We start from the raw sequence: 22,111 nt of genomic DNA, 5'->3' as shown, positions 1-22,111 counted from the left end.
TGTATGTTTTTAACAGCAGGGTGGGGGATATAAAAGCAGTCCAGGAAATGGCCGAAACCGTGTAAGAGTTAAACATTACTATATTTCATTCATATTTTTAACAGTAGGGTGGGGGATATGCAACATTTTATGTTTTAGACATGAATTTATTTAATGTATATTTTTAACAGTGAGGTGGGGGATAAGAAGCCAGTGCCGAAAATGGCTGAAACAGCTTACGATTTAAGCATTACTTTATTTCATATATATATTTTTAACAAACATTATTACATAGTAATTTTTTGTTAAGTGGGATGATAATATGGGTAAAAAATTATGAAAAATTATTGTCTAAATTAGTAACATATCAAGAATTATGAAAAATGATAAAATGTGAGTTAATTGATTTGTGTTTTCTTTAATGAAATAATCAACACAGACAATATATCAAAGTTATTATTTTCGTAAAGGGGGACGGTTATATTGTGGGTTAAAATTATGACAAATAATTCTGGAAATTAGTAAATTAGTAATTAGTAACATATCCAGTAATTATGAAAAACCTATGAAATGTAAGTTAATTGTTGTGATTTAATGAAATAATCAGCCCAGACAATGTATTTAAGTTATTATTTTTAAGGGGTGTGATAATGTGATCTAAAATTATAAAACTTATTGTCGAATTTAGTAGCATATATAAAAATTGTGAAAAATGATGAAATGCAAGTTAATTGATTGGTTGGTTTGTAATGAAATAATCGGTCCAGACAATCTATCAAAGTAATTATTTTCGTAAGGAGGGGGCGATTACGTGTGTTACAAATATGAAAAATTATGCTCAAAATTCGTAACATATCCAAGAATTATGAAAAATTATGTGAAATGTGAATACATCGATTGGTGCATTTGTATGAAACAAACAATCCAGACAATATATCAAAATTATTATTTTCGTCAGAAGAAGGCGATATTTGGGGTTAAAATTATGAAAAATGATTGTCGAAATTAGTGTCATATCAAACAATTATGAAAAATTAAGAAATGTGTATTAATTTATTGGTGTGTTTGTAATGAAATAATTGGCCCAGACAATATATCAAAGTTATTCATTCGTAAAGGAGGAGAGCGATAATTTTGGTTAAAATTATGAAAAATGATTGCTGAATTAGTAACATATCCAAGAATTACGAAAAATTATGAAATGTGAGTAAATTTATTGGTGTTTTTTAATGAAATAATCAAAGAAGAAAATATATCAAAGTTATTTATTTCCTAAAGGCAGCGGGCGATACTAGTGGTTAAAATTATGAAAAATGATTGTGGAAATTAGTAAAATATTAAAGAATTATGAAAAATGATTAAATGTTTGTTAATTGATTGGTGCGTTGCTAATGAAATAATCGGCCCAGACAACATATCAAAGCTATTATTTTTGTAAAGGAGGTGGGCGATCATGTTGGATAAAATTATGAAAAATGATTGTCGAAATTTGTAACATATCCATGAATGATGAAAAATTATGAAATGTGAGTTAATTTATTGTTTTTTTAATGAAATAATCAAACTAGACAACATATCAAGGTTATAATTTTCGTAAGTGATAATGTGGGTAACAATTATGAAAAAAGATTGTCGAAATGGGTAATATATCCAAGAATTGTTAAAAATGATGAAATGTTAGTTAATTTATTTGTGTGTTTGTAATGAAACAATAAACCCAGCCAATATATCAAAGTTATTATTTTCATAAAGAGGGGGAATAATTCGGGTGAAAATTATAAAAAATGATTGTCGAACTTGGTAACATATTCATGAATTATTAAAAATGATGAAATGTGAGTTGATTGATTGGTGTGTTTGTAATGAATTAATCGGCCCAGACAATACATAAAGTTATTATGTTTCGTAATGGGGGGGGCGATACTTTGGGTTTAAATTATGAAACATGATGGTCGAAATTAGTAACATATCCAAGAATTATGAACAATTATTAAATGTGAGTTAATTGATTGGTGTATTTTTGATGAAATCATAAGCCCAGACAATTTATCAGTTTCTGTAGGTAGTTATCAATATTTTTTCTGAATTTTCAATGTTAACTTATGGGAATGATGTCAAAGTTGTCGTGGTGAGTAGAAAGACGCATGATTATGTTGCTTTTAAACGTGCTCGGGAGTTCTCGATGAATTAACAAACCTTAACTTTTGGTGTTGGATTGGAGAGAGTAATGTCCATTTGGGATCACTATGCAATCTCCCACAATGTCATGGAAAAACTATAAAATCATATTCCGGAAATGACATCGTTTCTCTTGCTAATGTGTTGTTGGTGGTTGTGGTAGTAAAGCGGAGAACTATATTAATGTTGAACATTGTGGTAAAGTAAGAGTTGGCTAATGATATTTCGCATCAATGCATTTATGTAATTATTTGGAAAACCTGCTGAGTTATCGTCAAGAAATGATAGTATTTCACTTAAAATGATGGCGTTAGTAGTAGGGATCGGGAGAAAACAGTAATATGGAATTTTGTAGTGAAGCAAGGGTTGCTTAATCACAAAGCTTCTGAACATATTCTTTTATTTGTTTGTAAGGCCTGCTGAGTGATCTTTCGAAAATGACGTCTATTTTTAAAAATAATATTGTCAGTAATGGGGAAAATGAAACAAAATAATGATGTATTTGATAATGAAGCAAAGAGTGCTTAATCACTTAACTGCGTCAATGTATTTATGCATTAGTTTTTTTAATCCTGCTGAGACATCTTCCAAAAATGACATATTTTTCTTACAATAATAATGTATATAGTGAGGAAGAAAAAAAAACGCAGTAATGTTGAAATTTATGGTGAAGCTAGGGTTGTGAACTCATACACCAACACAATGTATTTATGTATTAATTTGGAAATCTTGATGGTTCTTCTTCTAAAAATAATTTCAATTTTCCTAAAATTATGGTAGATTTGCTGAAAAGTAAAATTATTTCATATATGTTGTACAATACCTATCGAGAGTATGTTAAATTGTTCATATTACCTATATATATTACTTATATAGGTAAACATATTTTAAGTATGTGTTGCAAATTACTCGTCCCCAAAAAGTAAAATTATTTCATATACATTCTGTAAATTACCTGTCCTAGGAAAGGTACAAAGGTATAATTATTTCATACATATATAATAGCTGTCTTGGTGTAGACAAAATATTCTTTTGCTCAAAATAGCAAATGATACATAGACATTAAAAATTCATCGCCTCAAAGAATAACAATTATATTCCAAATCAACTTCAATATTCTCATTGTTTGTTTGTTTGTAACCTCGCTAGTTCTTATATAAAAATGATTCCCTTCAAATTAAATTTATGTTAAAAGAATTATTGTCACTTAAAATATTGTTTCGTAAAAATATTTGTATAGCAAAACATAGTATCTTTTTAAAATCTGTGCATGGTTTATAAAAGCAATATTTTTATATTTTTTAATTCATTTTCATCTGCCATGAACTTTTTTTATTTTATTCGATAATTGGGCAGAAAAATACGCTTTACAAATCTTTCCTGTGGTTTACAATGGGCAAATTACTTTAGTTTGAATGCGACGATCTCGGAAGATGTTACTCTATTTATTCGTCTCACGCAATTATTTTGTTGTTTAAGAATATTAAAGAAGAAATATTCACACATTATAGTGTCTCCTCTTTCACTGTCAGTTCGTCTGTTTTTACGATAGTAAAGACAACCAATTGCGATGCAGTTTTTCATGGATTGTATTATATTTAAATAACCAGTTATTGATACTTTTGATTATATTAGTTGCAACCACTATCATCATTATCATTATCTGTGCTTAAATTTAAACGTAAATTCTATTAGCAAAGCATCTTTCCTTAAATTACCTGCCTACGGAACTTCTTTCTGTTGGTCTGCTCTACAGTTGCCTGCAATATGGTTATCTTAAAGATCAGTGGTAACAGGATTTTGTTAAACCGCCATCTTTAATTATCAAATTGTACCCAATTCAACCACGTACAATTGTTTAACCGTTGTCCCGGTGAGTAACTTTTATTCTCGAGTGGCGTTGGAGCCTTGATAAGTTGTGAATTCTTTGTAGAAAATACATTTGACGGTTATTGATCATATACCTTTTTATCTAAAGCAATCTAACTACATGCATATCAATGATGTATTCAATGAAGCTGCTAAGTTTAACACGTAATCATATTAAGCAAACATCCAGTTTATAAGCTTATTAGCGTGACGATCAAAGTATACTATCTTCTCTAATTTATACGTGAATTTCTTGTCACGGTTAATCATATATTCCTAAAGAAATTTCTGTTCACAGCTCAGTTAATTTATTTTATAGATATTAAAACAGAGTGTGGTCAACAGTGTAATTCTTACAGTTAATAATTATATTCATGTCCACACAATTTAAGTTATGGATCAGTGAAGCTTGTTCGACGTTCTGGTTCTATATAATCTTGTACGTAATAGGGGTTTAAAGGGAATTTGATTTTGCTGCAAAGAGTACTCGATGATGTGTAATCATGTTTGCTTTCTTCTTCAAGTATCAGGTCTGTTATTAAAGACACCGACGATTATGGCTCTTTAGTGCTCGCTGCTTTCTGTTTATATGGTGAGATCTATAATTGTGACTCCAGTGTCAGTAATTTTGTTCGTTGTCTTCCTCTGTTCCTTTTCTTTTTCCTAACGTAAAGCTTTTGCTAAACCCTCCAATTTCAACCCTACATCTAGTGTTAATTTATAGTTGTAAAATAAAGCAGAATTATTTGTAGCATCAATGTCAATTTCTCTTAAAACTTCATCAATTTCTTCTGCAGAAGCATTAAGAGAAAAAAAAACGCTGTGTTAGCTTATCTATTCTATGCACATTGTTAACGGAAATTGACATTTTGATCCATTTGTTAGCTTTTTTTGTATACTGTTTTCATTCTGTGCAGACTTGATTCGTATAATGCAATTCATTATATATTTTCCTCAAAGCAGATACGAGCAACTGTTTCAATAGTTTAATTCTGTATTTGATAGACATTCTAGACGTTGTTCTGGTTATTATTTATTAATTATTGTATGATATGAACAGGCTCGAGAAGCTTAATAGCCTTTAGGTCTAACATCAATGTATTTTCAAGGCTATTTCCGGGGTTTAGAGTAAGCTGCCATATAATTATGCCAAAGTTATAGGAGAACCATAATAATTCTGTACTGATTCAAAAGACATCTCTTAAGCGAAAATTTTCTTATAATGCGTGTATTATAAGAACTCTATCAATTTTAAAACACTCATCGTCCATTTCCTACCAGTTTAAAATAGCTAGAAATGGAAAAAATATTATCTTGGTCTTAAACATTTTTGTACATTGTTAGCAAAAAAAATGGAATGTTGAACAGTCGATCGTTTTCGTATTTTCGTCTGGGCATATTCACATCGATAAAACTCGAATAAAATAAGCAGACACTATAATGTATGTTGTAATATATATATATATATATATATATATATATATATATTTGTGTGTGTATGTGTGTGTGAGTGTGTGTGTGTGTGTAATTTACACACAGAAATAATCGCTAAGTAAGCACAAAATGTTACCGTAAAGTTAAATAATTACAGTGTGGTCAAATAAAAAAACAAAACCATCTTATTAAGGCCCTTTCACATAAGACTTAATGATTTGTTCTAATCACTATCTGAACTATAGGTTTTAATTTACTACATCGACTCTCTGTAACAATAGTTTACCTTTAGCAATTCTGGAATCCAAAATAAAAATGAAGTTTCTTATTTTTAGAAAGTTACAGAGACAACAGTAGAAAAACATTTGTCCTATTTACATCTGCCTACATTTACTAGATACCATTATTGATAATGATATATTTTATTAAATAAACAAATTTATTATTGATAATGATATATTTTATTAAATAAACAAATATCACTTGTTGTTCAACAATGTTATTTTGCATACAATTCTCGTGTTTTTGGCTTTTCCTTGTAAGGGTATGCTATTATCAGTCTAATATGTACTGTTCATTACTATATATATATATATATATATATATATATATATATATATATAGTAATTTATAAAATATATATGGCGATTAAGCTACACTGAATATTCTGCGTTTCATCCAACTATGGGATTCGTCAGGCTTATGCGCATAAGCCTGACGAATCCTATAGTTGGATGAAACGCAGAATAATCAGTGTAGCTTAATCGCCATATATATTTTATGAATTACTAACTAGCTCTACCTACGTATTGAGCACTTTTGAAGTAAATACTTAAAATTTACGCATAAATCTATACTTTCGTATATTAAATTTATGTGAATAAATGAAGTAGTTATATATATATATATGTGTGTATATATATGCATGCATATATTAAAATGGTCAGACTTCTAAGGGCATGCTATTATCAGTCTAATATGTACTGTTCATTACTAGATATATATATATATATATATATATATATATATATATATTATATTATATTATATATATGCATGCATATATTAAAATGGTCAGACTCATGTCCAGGTATCTTATATCTGAAATTTCTAGTGTTTAGATCCAAAATTTGCGGGGGAGTTAAGTAGAATCTGTAAAAATCAACTCTTTTAACTCTGCCCTCTTGGCAGACAAATTTTCTCTTCAAAATTTCTCACTTCTAAAATATGAACTGCTTAGACCCAAAATTAGCAGAGGAGTTTTGTAGAGATTTCAAAGTCAAATCATTGAATTTTAAACTCTTGACAGACAAATATACAGCCAAATGTGGCCAAAAACCAATTACAAATATTATCTCTAATATCAATACCCGATATGTCAAATCTCGAGTCTAAAGCTGGACATTGACAGAGTAGTTTAGTAAGGAAATTTACACACTCATACCCACAGAGACAATTTTACTTACATATATATATATATATATATATATATATCAGCTGTTAAACTTGAAAAGAAAACGGAAGACGAAATCATTGAAAAACGAACTTTATTTACTTGAATTTTTTCTCCATAAATAAATATTATTAATAAAAATAATCTGTGTAAACAAGAATACATATGCTTAGTGTATTTTTGAAACATTTACAGGAAGAACTTTTGGAGATTTGACCGTAATCCTTTCGTCTCGTTGCTGGAAAAATATTAGAAGGAAACGGTTTCACAGGAAAAAGAAACGTGCATCAAAGGTTTATTGAGATGACATAAAGATGCAAACAGGGAAAATAAAAATTAATAACAGCTAGAATGAATAGAAGAGGATATAAACTGGGGATCAGAAAGATTAAATATTACAAAATAGAACACATTAAATGAGGAGGATTGTGCAAAAAAAAAAAGAAACAGCACAGTAGAGAGAGAAGAAACATGAAAAAGGAAAAAAGGAGAAGTAATGAAATTATGAATCCATTAAAATGTCAATAATTCGATAATATTTCTTCATTATCCTTACTTACTATTTTCCTACGATGGTATAATAGGGCGCACCATCTTTTTTAATGTGGGGGAAAAGTTATAGAAAATCTTATATTGTCCTTTTCTTTCTTTCTTTCTTCAGTTTTTATTATTATTTTTTTTCTTTTTCTTCACATTTCACAAACAATTACACTTTTAATAATCTCCTGATTTTGTGTTACTCGATACACAATAAAACATGGCAGCCAAATCTTGGAATTTTTAAATAAAATCCACTGATGGGGTTCTGATTGTAGACGCAATAAAGTCGACCGCTTCTTATATAAAATTAACACACGAAACCTGTATTCACAGAGTTTAAATAAGAAAAAATGGAATTTTAGAGCTGCGGATGTTTGTACCAGTAGAACACCGAATGTTGCAAATCTGCACACTTGAAAGAAATACCATTTATTGTTCGAGAGCCTTGTGGTTTTTATTTTTTTTTTTAATGTATTAGGTGCTTTTTAGTGATATGAGGTAGAAGTAAATCTGAGAAAATATGATTCGACATTCTGGATGAATCAGCAAATATTCTCCATTTTGTGTAGTAATGTGAAAGAGAGAGTCCGGGGTTAAAATGGTAAAAGAGAATAACAAATGAGGAAGAAAGGTAGTGAGGAAAACACTCGGAGTAGGGAAAGGAATACTAAACACGGCTTAGGGAGACGTCTCCAAAAATGGGAGAAAATATAGCTTAGAATACAATACAATAGAGCATTTGGTACGTGGTGGGCGGAGAGAATAACGATAAAAATAAATAGAAAACAATTCGTCGATAGAGAGGGAGCAAAGAAGAAAGAATAAAAGGAACCATTATAAATAAGTAATCTGTGCCTAAACCTAAACGTAGATTCCATTAACAAAGCTTCTTTCTTAGAACTGAACGCCTGTGGAATTGTGCTTCGTTTTCCTGCTTTCCAGCTGACTACAATATGGTTGTCATCAAGTCTAAAGTAAACAAGTTCCTGATGAACCGTTCCACTTGTTAACAAATTTACCAGTTTCCATTACTAACGATTACTATATTGTCCAATTTCTACTATACACTCTTTAACCCTTATCCTCGAGTGGCCGATTGGCTTTGATATGCGGTGATGCCTATGTAAAAAATAAATACATAAATAAAAAATAAAGAAGGGCCGATAAAGAGAGATTCTAAGGTCACAGGATGAGGAAAAAACGATTCCCGGTGAGAGAGGCATACGAAAGAATAAGTTCTGTGTTAATGAGTTCTCATATATATTTTCAAACCCTACTGCACACACACATACACACACAAACACAAACACACACACACACACACACACACACACACACATATATATATATATATATATATATATATATATATATATATATATATATATATATATATATATATATATATATATGGAGAGGGCGAAAGGGAGAGAAGGCTGGAGAGAGCGGGAAAAATAAGAGAGCTAAAAAGAGAGATGCACAAACAGGCAGCCAAATAAACATAGGAAAGGCAAACAAAAACATAGAGAGATGATAAAGGAATCGAATGTAAGAGCCAAAGATAAAAAAAGATTGAATGGAAATTAAACGGAAGGACAAGAGGAGGAATAGGTGAAATAGGAGAGGCAATAGAGGAAGAGAAATATACGTACTAGAATGGAAGGAAAATAAAGACAGCGGTCTATTCAGAGGGAGGGTGAGAGAAACAGAGAGAGAGAGAGGGGGGAGGAATAATAACTGATGTGTAGATAGAAGGAGAATTAAGAAAAAAAGATGGAAATAGTGAGTTTGGTTAAGTAGAAAAAAGTATGAGAAGAACAAACAGAAAGATAAATAGATAGATACCGAATTGGGAAGAGACGGCAATAGAAAAATTTTGGGTCATATTGGGTTATCCGTATACAATTATTTTCAATGGCAGCATAACTCGCGACAAATAGATGATATTAACTATGGTGGTGTTTGCGACCATCATCATAACGCACACTATCTCCGAGGCAGAAGATATGTCAGATACATCTTCACCAGGAATATTTCACCAATGGATGGGTGACAAAAGCGATGAGTCCTCCTGACAGTATACCGAGAAACAGGAAGATATTCACTATCATTCCACCGACGCCCACGTCGTCTTCATCTAACAAGCTACAGGAAAGAAAGAAGAAAAGAGAAAAGAATTACGAAAACTGTCAATTTCATATGAAAAAAAAACAACAAAAATTAAGCAGGAACCTAATCCACATGGTGAGCTATGATGTCCGTACGGCGGGCCCATACAACAGGTGTCGCTGGGATAAATGCAAGGTGCCTTCGTGTTTTTTTTTTGATCAGGTATAAATCAAATTTTCTTCATATGTTGTCTAAATCAATGTTTTTAAGAGCCTTCTAGTGGAAATATTCCTAGTGTTTTCATTGGGCATGGATGAAACCAAAACAAAATTTCTTGGGGTTAAAATTCTATGTGCTTCTACTTGTGTACATTTATTAAATCCCTTTAATATAGTCCCATTAGTCTTTAAATTGAAGAATAAACAATATAGAATTAAATTATGTTACCCGAAAACTTCTTGTATGTTGTATCCAAAAAGGTATATAGATCTTTTCTACAGCAGGAACTGTTTCCCCAGGTGAGAAAAATGGAATAAAAAAGTCAGCGCTAACGGGAAGGGGCACATAGACCTACAAAAGGTGATTGGACAGCCCTCTCTGCATTTACCAGTAAGGGTGCCTCAGCTGATAAGCATTAAATAATCTTCTCCTCAAAAAAATACAATCCATGGGAGGGTGAAATCCTAGAAATCGAACTCAAGAGGCCAGTTACAAGACTTGAGTGGTCTTGGTGTCACACCTCCATAGAAGCAGACTCGCCTGCTTGCATGAGAGGGGGGAACGGTGTACTTAAACAAGAAATTCACGGCAACGAGTGTTCTTTGTTCTTTCAAATATACGTCGTCTTGCCGAGACTTTATATGGCGTGGCCGATATAGGAAACCGGCGAACAAACACAGCAGACATTAGCGCAACGGATCCTTGAGCTACATCAAGAGAATATCGCCCTACGAAGAGACGGAGGACAGTCCAACATGCCACTTACAAGGAGCCCTTACAGACCTACAATAGAATCGAACTCAATGGATGGTGACTGGGCGGTATTCATTGACTCCTTGAAGAGATACAAAGAGATATGTGGGTTGATCGAAATAAACCGGCTGTTGTTCAACATGGTAGGAACAGAAATACTGAACTCTGTTAGAGAAGAACAGCTGTTACAACACATTAAGCTCATAGCCGACAGAAGCCTACACATAAGTGTACCGGCAAGAATTCCATTCAGCAATGCAGAAGGAAGGGGAATCGGTTACGGACTTCGTGGCACGTCTTCGATCAGTCGCAAAATTCTGCGACTTTTTAGTGACTTGTCCGAACGGGATAGGATGCGGTCGGAAAGTCAGCTACTCCAACGATATGGCAACAGGACAAATGATGGCAGGGCTGGCAAACCTAGTATATAAAGCAAGGTTTTGTTGGAGGCTGCTTCGCTTACGACACTCGAAGAAAAGTCCAACAGGTTTGTCAGCCTAGAAACTAAGGACAAGTCTATCCCTTATCTGCACAGTAGTGTATTCCTACTACAACGAGCCTACAGAGGTCGGGCCGCAGGCAACGGCCTCGGGAGAACCAGACTGTATCAACTCCGAGAGATACTGAACCCTTTAAATGGTGTGGGAAGTGCTCACACCCTGATAGCTTAAAAGGACGAGGGGCTGCCCAGCAGTAAAGATGACTTATCACAATTGCGACTTGAGTGGACATTTTAAAAGAGTTTGCCGAAAACCGAAGCAGAGGTCCAGCAACAGATTTACAGCGGAAGTGGTCGGAACAGAACCCAGAACTTTCACTACTCAAAGGTAGAAAAAAGGTCGTAACTGGATTATTTGCCAAGATGGAAAAATAAAAAAGAGAGATGAAGCCAACCTGACAAAACCAAAGGCTGTGCCGTACCTTATTTGGAACAAAAATAAGTTCCGAAGAGGTACTCCTGATCCAACACCAACCCTGACGGTAGAGATAACTCCGATTCCAGAAGCCCTTGCTAAATTCGGGCACACCTCGATAGGGCCAGCTGGCCTCCATATTCACCGAGTTGATACAATCGCAGACACTGCGGCACAGACATGCTCTAGCGGACCAGAAATCCAAAACATTCTGAAGTTTCCAGACTAATATCTAGTACTGACCAGTCACCGAATTCCGGAAATCACAAAAAAAACCTACTAAACATAAAAGGCGTGATATTTGCTAAAATCAGCGTAGGATTGCGGGAAACAGATCAGATTATATATGTATCAAAAAAATACATCAGATTACTGCCTGGTCGAGTCAGCCCTAAAAGACTTTTGTCTGGTACCAGAGAACTTCCCAGACCCAACTTCCCAGCAGAACGTGGCAACTAACGACGGCTGAAAGGCACCATGTGGATTCCCACAAAGAACTAATGCCCTACATAAGCCGGACAATATCCATTTTACACCTACGGAAGAAAAAAGACCTCGATTGGAACGATGAATAAAGGAGCATTTTGAGTCCAGTTCATTCAATGTATGCCCACATCAACGGCTGCAAGCGATGAAAGGAAACTCCATGGACATCACGTTCATCCCGGGGACCAAACCCTCAGCTGTCCTCACTCCAATCCCGATCGCACACCATTGAAAGAAAAAAGGTTAAGAAGGACCTCGACCTAGACGTGTAACTGGGCATCACAGAACCTGTACCAGTGGGTACACCTACATCATAGTGCTCCAGAATGGTGGTTGCGCCTGAAAAGGATTGGTCAACGCCGCTACCTTACGAGAAACTCATCATACACCGTCTCCTTTCAACCAGGCATCGCTGGTGCCTGCGAAAACTAGAAAATGTCTTAGCTGCATGGAAGTGCTATAATAGCCAAACTCTCTCTCCATCGGCAAAGGATGCAACTACCTTTTTCACTAAATGGGGTAAATACCGTTATCGTCGGGCACCACAAGGAGTCCAAGCGTTAGGAGACGCATATACACGCAAGTTCGACAATATCACTGTAGATATGCCCAGTAAAACAAGATGTATAGACGACACGATACTATCGGACAACTCTATTGAAACAACATGTTGGCATACTATGGAGTACATAAATAACTGCAGCAAAAATGGTATAGTATTCAACCCCCAGAAATTTCACTTCGCAGAAAAATAAGTGGAAGTTGCCGGGTTCTTGATAACGGAAGACGGGATAAATCCCACCAAAAATGACTGAAGTAATACGAAATCTCCTGACACCAAAATTATAATTAACAAAAGATTCAGGTTTCGAATAGTAAACCATGTAGCCTCCGCTTTTCCTCAGGTCGAAGTAATGGCCCCGTTCCGGGAGCTGCTAAGGACAAAAAATCGAAAGTTCTACTGGGTTAGCACACTCGATCGAATCCTCGAAGAGTCGAAAAGAAAGATCACAGAAGAGATCGATAACGGCGTAAGCACCTTCAAATTGAACAGACCAACTTGGTTGTTGACGGACTTCAGTAGGACAGGCTTGGGATATTTTCTTTTCAGAAGCACTGCAACTATGCAACCGAAGCCGCACCGAAGTGTGGTGAGGACCACTAGAGATTAATCCTGGCCGGCTCCCGATTTACTAATGACGCAGAGTCCTGATACGCACCAGTTGAAGGAGAGGCATTGGCATTAGTCTACGAACTGGAAGCATGCCACATGTTCGTTTTGGGATGCCCAGAGCTATTAGTCACCGTGGACGATAAACCCTTAGTGAGGATCTTCTCGGACAAAGACCTGGAGAACATAAAGAACCCAAGACTGTTCAACTTCAAAGAACGGTCCTTGAAGTACAAATGTCGAATAAAGCAAACTCAATACAGCATCAGACTGTACATCGAGATGCCCAGTAAGGTTAAGCCAGGAGGAAGCAAACGGAAAAGACATTGCACAAACCATGGATAATTACATAAGAGCGTCATTTAACTCCACCTATGAGCAGGACCCCAAATAATTGGCAATAACATAGGGAAGATTTGTGGCAGCAACTGCTACTGACGAGGAATGCCGTACCCTCACCGAATACATACAAAATGTTTTCTCTAAATTTCGGCATGAACTGCCGGAGACAATTCGCCAGTTTTAGCATATGAAAGAGGAGTTATATTGCTTGGAAGGGGTGAGGATAATGGAAAATAAAATCCTCATACCAGAAAACTACGTGTTGAGGTACTGGAATCGCTCCATTCGGCGCATTAGGGCGCCATTGGAATGTTGTCAAACGCCAGACAACGGCTGTTTTGGTCAGGACTGAACGCAACCATTCGTCAGACCCTGGCACAGTGCAAAGTATACAACGTAATGGCTCTGTCACAACCTAGGGAGCCCTCTAATACCGCCCTCAAACCCCGAGTTCCCATTTCAGAAGACGGTGACGGACTTTTTCGATTTACGAGGGAAGAACTACCTAGTATATGCAGAGAGATACACCGGATGAGTAGAAGAGTCTCTGGTGTCGTCCGGGAATGCGAAGGCCACATATGACGCCTATGAAACGGACTCTGCACGTACGGCGTCTCGGATGAACTGTCGACTGATAGTTGACCAGCGTTGACTCCAGTGAATATTACCGGTTTCAAGATAATTGGGGCATACGGAAACGAACATCGTCGACATATCACCCTCAAAGCAATGGGAGAGCAGAATTGGCCGGTAAAACGGCTAAAAGGATCCTTATTGATAGCATGGACAGTTGCGGTCGCCTATGCTATGACCGGGCAGCTAGATCCTTACCTACTGATCGCAACACCCCGGTACAAGACCTGCATATGTCTCCAGCGATGATGCTCCACGGTCGCATGATAAAGGACTAGCTCCCAGTTTTCCAGGACCGATATCAAATCCATAAACGCTGTAGAGAAATCAGTCGTTATAGTGAAACAGCGATGGCAAACAGACACTTACGGACTGAAAGGGAATTTAATCTAAAATATCACCCACTTCAGGAACTGAACATCGGGGAAACAGCGCAGGTTCAAAACCAAGTTGGTCCACACCCGCGCCGATGGGCAAAGACGGGGGGAGTGGTGCAAACACTGGGTAACCGGCAGTATAATGAATGCATTGATGGGAGTAACCGGGTAACCCGTCAAAATCGCAGATTCCTCCGAAGAATAAGTCCCGTGGTAGATACCCCTTGTGACTCGATATCTGAAGAGCCACCAGGAATGTCGGATACCATAGAAAACCTTACAGGGCCCAAAATACCGGAACAATGATCCTCCTCATGTACGGATCAACAACAGCCCGAAACATGCGACACTCTGCCAGAACAGATGGAGGTGGATGACACACCATCCCCTGGGATGATGGAGGTTTTGAAAAAGACCAACCAGTGCGTCGTAGCAGAAGGGTGTGCGACCACCCAGGGACCTATCCCCACAGACATGGGGCACGTCGCACGACTACTCCAGAGCCTCAAAACATTGTACCACAACGCGAGTATCTTCTGGTCCTGGGAGGGGTGTGTGTAGAGGTGGAATCAAACCCAAGACGGCCAGTTACAAGACCGGACTGGTCTTGGTGTCACACCCTCATAGATGTGGATTCGCCCGCTTGCATGAGAGGCGAGAGCGGGCTACGTAAACAAGACATTCACGGCAACGAGTGTTCTTTCAAATATACGCCGTCTTACCGACACTTTATACGCAGAACTAACACCTCTCCGCAATCAAAAGAGACCAAATCATTACAAGGATGGTATAAACTTTTTTTATTTAGGGAATGGCGAACAAACATGATTACTTAACTTTGAAGGGGAAGTTATTCAAAAGCATCTAAATTAATTAAATGCATAAATTTAAATCTCGCCCTGTTCTTATTTTCTAATAGATTTGAAACAATTTGTCTAATTATATTGTCTCAAATTCGAACAATGTTTACTCTTTAGTCGCAATGTTGTAACATGTAGCAGACACTAACCTGAAGGTTATATAATGGCTATTGTGTTTTATTGTTAAACTTACACACACTTTTTAAGCATCAATTACTATATTTTATATGTTGATCTTAGATATGTTTGACACTGAACAGGAGTCAGAAAATACAGTAACAGAGCTTGATTAAATTTGCCTAGCCTGGACGACTCAGAGCCGTAACCATCGTGATAATAGGGGCCATCAATAAATACTGACGTCAGGCTTTAGGTCCCAACAAGCAAGATCTGTCGAACAGTTAGGTTGTTGATAATGAATGAATTTTACCAAAAGATTAGAAAACTGAAATCTTGCATTAACAAGAGAAAGATAAGGATTACCATTTATACGGAAAATGACTTTTTAAACATTAATTTAACAAAAGAAAGATTAGAATTAATTTTAAATAGAAAGTTTTGTTTTGTTTCTATAAATAAACGTTTTTGTTTGTTTGTTTGTTGTAGATTTTTATACACAAAGAAAATAATTTTAAAATCATTACAAATAATACTAGATAACACCTTCGATATATGCAGGAGCTGCTAAAAGTAGCCTATCCTGCTTTGACAGAGTACAAAATAGTCTTCGTAGCTTAGTGGCGATGCCCTTTTCTCTTCCCTGCTGCCTCTCCCCCACAGAAGAGACGTTGCGAGCCTGTCTTTGTTTTATCCTTATTTCCGTGGCAAGTGCTCGTCTGAGCTCCAATCTCTGGTCACCTCGCCAATCTTTCACGAAAAACAGCCGTCTAGCTGAAACTACTGTCATTAATTTTCCCCACTTTTTATCTGTGCCTAAATCTAAACGTAGATTCCATGAGCAGAGCTTCTTTCTTAGAAGTGCAAGACTGTGGAACTCTCTTCCGTTTGCCTGTTTCCCACCTGCCGACAACTTGGATGTCTTCAAATCCAAATAAACAAATTTCTGACAAACCGCCCCCTTAAGTAAGGCACCCTATCAAATATCCAATACTAAGGATTACTACGATACTATCTCATTGATTACTCTTCACGCAATAACCCTTATCCCCGAGTGGCTTACGGGCCTTGATAAGTTGTGACCTCCATGTAAAAAAATGCACGCTATTTTATATGAAATGAATGTTTCTCGTCCTGTGAAAAGTTCCATATCTTAACATGCTCCTGGATTGAACACTGCACTCATACCTGTTGCCAATATTGCTGGATCACTAATATGATCATTCTACCGCTCCAGAAAGTACCTCACTATCGATGCAATATTCTATCTTTATAAAATTTTGTACGCACTAAAATTAAATACTGTTGCAATATCTGGGCAGATGCTGCTCGGCGCGCTCTATCATGCCTAGATAGAGGTCAAAACCGGCTTTGAAACCTAGTAACTGATACCCCTTTTTCTTCTCTTTCGCACAGAAGAGACGTTGCTCTATTCCTTTCTTAAAAGTGATCAGAGGAATTCCAAACTTTAACAAATAACATTCAATTAACTGCAACAACTATATACTACTTTTCTGATGTGTGTTAAATATAAATTCATGAACAAAGTTTCTCTTTCAGAAATGCTCGCCTGTTGTCTGCTCCCCAGTTGAATCCAAATATAATGTAAATATTTTTTGTTGAGCCGTCCATAAATAATCAAATTCTACCCAATTTAGATCCTTAACGATTACTACCAACTTAAAATAATTAATCCTCTAGTGGCCGTCGGGCCTAAGTGGGTGCTGACTTCCAAGTAAATATGTATGTAATATTCTAAAAATCATATTATTCATTTTTATTGAAATAAGAAAATAACTTTTATGACGAGCGTCAAAAAAACTGGAACTGCCATGTTTTTTTTTTAGTTTATTTTAGAACATGTTAAAATTTAAACACATACAGCAATTACTTTCCTAAAAGTTGCCGTTTGGAAAGTCGCGATACAAATCAACGCGATTACAGAGATTTTGTTTGTATACAAAATAATTGAAATATATCGTTGACTAATCGTAAATTTTGATGTATTTAGTGTAAAAAAATATTTGATCAATTTACGTAATTTCTGGAAAATGAAACCTTGATTCTGATCTGATAATACATGATAAATACATGATAAATATTCTTCCGTATTCTTCAACATATTTTAATGAAGTCGAATTCTAAATATATGCTAAATTTCACATATCTTAATTGTTATCGAATTCGGTGAAATCTCCCATTTTTCAATCAGATCAATTAGATCCTTGATCTAGTTGGGGGCACATCGCACCAGGGGGTAGCTTTGCATGCTTCCCCGCAGTGAATTAGTTCATAACACATTGTAGTCTACATTTCATGGTACTAAACCTACTGGTGATTTATGAAATTGTTTTATATATAATGGTTTGAAGTAAAGTTTTAAATGGAAAAATCAAGATTCATGCTTCAGTTGTGCTCTAAACAAAAACATCCGTTTCGAACGCGTCCTTGTAATAGCGAATAACCTACTGTTTATATTATATGCCTGGTACTTTTGCATGTGCGGTGAGCATGACTTCAACTATAGTTTAAAATGAAAAAGTCAAGAATCATTGTCCAATTTTTCTTTAAACATAAATATTCACTTTGAACGCACGCATGTTATATCTAAGAACGTACTTTTGATTTTATATGATGGACATTTCAGCTTGTGTTGCAATAAAACTCTTTAAATGAACTTGTGATTCTAGGCTGTGTAAGATGTTAACTTGGGTTAAAACAATTATGAAGCAAAGAAATAAAAATAATAATTTAAAAAATGAAAACGATTTTAATTACAAAAATAATTTTAAGAAAAACTTAATAGTGCAGAAATATATATTTTTAATTAAACTTATACAAAATATGTTAGATAATTTAGTAAGAAATAGGTTTCTAAATAACCACTTTATTTTTTAAATAAATACCTCAAACAAGTTTATTTAGAAATCAACATAATAAAAAGGAAAAATGCAGAAAAACAGACATTTTAATGATGTCGGTTTCTGTAATAATACGAATATCTTGGAGAGCAAGTAAAAACACTAGCGACCGACTAAAATTTTGGGATGTTTATTGGCTTCTGCTGTTTCAGAACAAATATTTTTTTAAAAAATATATCATTATTACGCTTACAAGTTTTATTCCTGATAAGGAGAACCGACTGGAAAATTGTCTATTTAAAAATATTTGTTTAGCAGTTTTAAAAGCTATACAAGTAATTTTTACATTTCTGACCCCAAAACGTACTTATTATAGATACTTATAATAAATATGCTATTAGGAGATTAACAAAAAATCAACACCATTTGCTCTATTATAAAGCGAAATATTTAAATAAATCTCACTGCATATTATTTACAACCATATGCATTTTTAGTTTATAAAAAAAAGTCGCGTTTGCATTTTTTTTCACAGTCAGTTTTACCGTTTTCTCATCACATCTCAATCTGCAACCGATTTCTCGATGGATTAAACAAAAAAAAAATAAGATTAATAAGCTCCTGACGACCACTAAACAAAAGTCGAGGCACATGGACAAGATGTTTAGTTGTATAAACTGATTCAGCAAAAATACGATTAGAGATGCTGTATTGCAATAAAAGTTGGATATTTTAAGCTGGATTTATGTTCATATGTTGCTGCTGCGTTTCTTATAACCTCCCGATTTAAAGTTATTTTTAAATTGACCTGAAGACTAGGATACTTCAATTAAAAGTCAAGTATGAACAGGTAAAATTATAAGGAAATAAAAGGCGAATTAAATGAATATAAGTTGGCTAAACAGTTACACTCAATTTAGCTTTAATTTATTATTTTTAAAAATTACAAGTGCAAACTTTCTTTTTGGGGCCACTGTATATAACCGCACATATACACATACATTGATTCAATAAAGTGAAACTGCATGGCTGGTTCCAATACTGTAACTTTAGTGCCATGAGTGTGAGGCTATCCATTACATTACTGCAGTGTTCTGTATTCTATGAACCCAATTTCCGTTTATATGAAATATTTGTATTAAAGAGCTTACTCAGTTTACTATCTCGAGTTCAGATCTAATCATTCATACTATAAAATACTTTGGGAATATCTTTTGCTGCAACTCAGGCTTCGTGAAGTGCGTGGCGCTTCATGAGCGTCTAACCACTGAGCTGACTGTCGACGGTTGTCGTAAAGAACCCACTTTTCGTCGTCGTAAGTCACAAACCAGATGAGAAAAAGGTCGTTCTTGTTAAATAAAATAAGGGAAAATGACACTTCATACCGGCGTGTTTTTTTTTTTTTTTTTGTAGTCGTTAAATTAGTGGGGTACCTATTTATCAAGTTATTTGTTTTCTTTTCAACTACTCCTTAGTTGTTTGAAATCGTCATATACGTTTCGTCTAATTTAGAAGCAAATTCTGAACAGTTGTGCCTGCATTGGCGTTAACTAAGGTTCTAAATTGATCGTTATCAACATCCGATGCCTAATACTACACTCATAGCTCTACGACAATCGTCGCCGCCACGGAATGTAAAGAAATCATCGTTGTGCTGCGCGTTCAGTAGTGGGTCCTGGGCTACACTTTTTTTTGATATCGCAAGCTGTTTTAACAGCTTTTCAACTAAGCTTGTGTTTAAATGAGAAATTTGTGCAAATTTGCTTTTTCCCATGTTGTATTACACGTTCTGAATAGAAAGAAAATATGTTTTAAAACGGTTTTAATTAAAACGATTGAATAGAGCGAAGACCGCTTATTCAAATGCCATATAAGTTAAATTATTCTAACGAGAAATTATTTGAAAATCGATCATGTGAAATTAAAATTAGAAATTCCGCAAGAACTTCTCAATTTAATAGTAAATAATTTTACTTTGCTGCGTGAGTTGAAGTTGAATTTCGCATAACCGGATTTCCTTGTAAAATCAAAAAATGTTGTTGTAATCTGAGTTTCTTTCAGTCTTAGCACATCGTAAGCATGTTTTCGTTTGTGATGCTTATTACTGTACACGTACGAGCTTGGCATTCAAATCAATATGAAAAAAAAACACTATATACAAGGTTACTTACGACGGCGTGTATATAAAATAACAGTTCATCAGATATGCGTTGGTGAAACCTAGAATACTGACTGCAAAAATGAAGCCGTAGTCATTAGCAAGATATGCTGGCATTACACGCTCATCTGGTAAATAATTGTTAAGTATGAAGAATGGGCCAAGTATAAGCGTGCGGATTAGCACAACTATCCACATTCTTTTTGGACCAGGCTGTAAAAGAAATGTTTAAAAATAAGATAATAGAATACAATATAACACACACACACACCTATACACCCCCATATATATATATATATATATATATATATATATATATATATATATATATATAGCCAGTAGAGTTTACTTTCCTCAAAAGAGTGCTCGATGAGTGAACAGAGCAGGTATATTAAATATATTTATACAAACATTGATGGCTGCATATGTGCATTAATCGTCGAGAACTGATATTTCAAACAAAAACATTTTCTTATTTCGTTCAAAAAGTTAGAATGTAACATGGGGGGTTATGAGTTGGAAGAGGATAAGGTCTTTGAAAATAATAAACCTCTTCTTTTTAATTCCCTTTTTTCCTTTTTTTCATATTCCTTTTTTAAGTTTATCTATCCCATCTTTTGATTTTTATGGTATAATGTACTTTAGAATTTAGTATTTTTGTCTTGCGGTCAATAATTAAAAACATTCCTCATGGCTATTGAGCGCTGACCAGTGTATTTCAATTCACACACACAAACAAACATACACACACACAAACAAACATACACACACACTCTAGAAGAAAACATATGCATGTACCTATACTCAAGAGTGGATATACACCGCTCGCTGTATATTACGCACAAACACACACACACACACATACACACACTGAAAACAGACAATAACAATAAAGATACAAAAGAATTAAAATAAATAAATAAAATGAAATAAAATAAAAATAAAATACACAATAAAATAAAAATAAACAAACAAATAAATAAAGATAAACAAAAACCCCGAAAGTTATGAACCTCCTCATGCATACACATATATAAATACACGTATAAACACCACACATTGATACACCCGTGTATATATACACACATACACACATATACACATACATAGATACAATACTCACATACAGTTATACCATTTTTATATTTATACTCACATAGAAAGTTATAGCAATGCACGGGCCCTTAAACACAGACATCCATGTGGATACAAATACAACGATATCAAATATAAGCAACAAAACACCAATAACTATAATACAATTTTAAATAGAAGAAAAAGAACAATAATTTTGTATACGGCCCCATACAATCAAATGTTAAAAACAAAACTTGGCAAGAAATTTCTAGATCTTAGGGAAAAACACTTTCCCGCAAATGACCCCTTACACAAATTTTTCAATAAAAATACCTTAAAGTTATCCTACAGTTGTTGCGAAAATTTAGAGATTATAAGTGAAGCACATAATAACGAAATATTAAATAAAAATTGTGTAAAGAACAAGAAAATAAACAATAAAGATTAGACACCAGGACAAAAATAAAACTAACACTAGCAGAAATAACAACAACAACAGCAATAATAATAATAATAATAATAATAATAATAATAATAATAATAATAATAATACTAAACCAACCCCGGACAAGAACAACCAT

The 22,111-nt window shown here is 34.6% G+C and overlaps 1 protein-coding gene across 4 annotated transcripts in view; it reads right to left on the bottom strand.

Moving 5' to 3' along the window:
- Positions 1 to 6,990: 6,990 nt before the first annotated feature.
- LOC145283572 (equilibrative nucleoside transporter 1-like) overlaps positions 6,991 to 22,111 on the bottom strand; it is a 103,097-nt gene continuing 87,976 nt past the window's right edge. For 2 of the 4 annotated variants that reach the window (XM_080132486.1, XM_080132485.1), the window contains 2 exons: positions 20,467 to 20,666; positions 6,991 to 9,598 (listed from right to left, as the gene is read on the bottom strand). In XM_080132486.1, coding sequence (XP_079988612.1) covers positions 9,475 to 9,598; positions 20,467 to 20,666 — 324 coding nt within the window. In that variant the 3' untranslated portion in view covers positions 6,991 to 9,474. Of the gene's footprint in view, positions 9,599 to 20,466; positions 20,667 to 22,111 lie in introns of those variants that run through there. The other 2 variants (XM_080132487.1, XR_013868637.1) reach the window with 2 other exon arrangements.

This window comes from Euprymna scolopes, chromosome 8 (genome assembly GCF_053919585.1).
Source record: "Euprymna scolopes isolate OS-2025 chromosome 8, ASM5391958v1, whole genome shotgun sequence".
NCBI classification, from domain to species: Eukaryota; Metazoa; Mollusca; class Cephalopoda; order Sepiida; family Sepiolidae; genus Euprymna; species Euprymna scolopes.
Note: the sequence above shows the minus strand (reverse complement) of the source record. Positions and strands in the feature narration are given on the sequence as shown.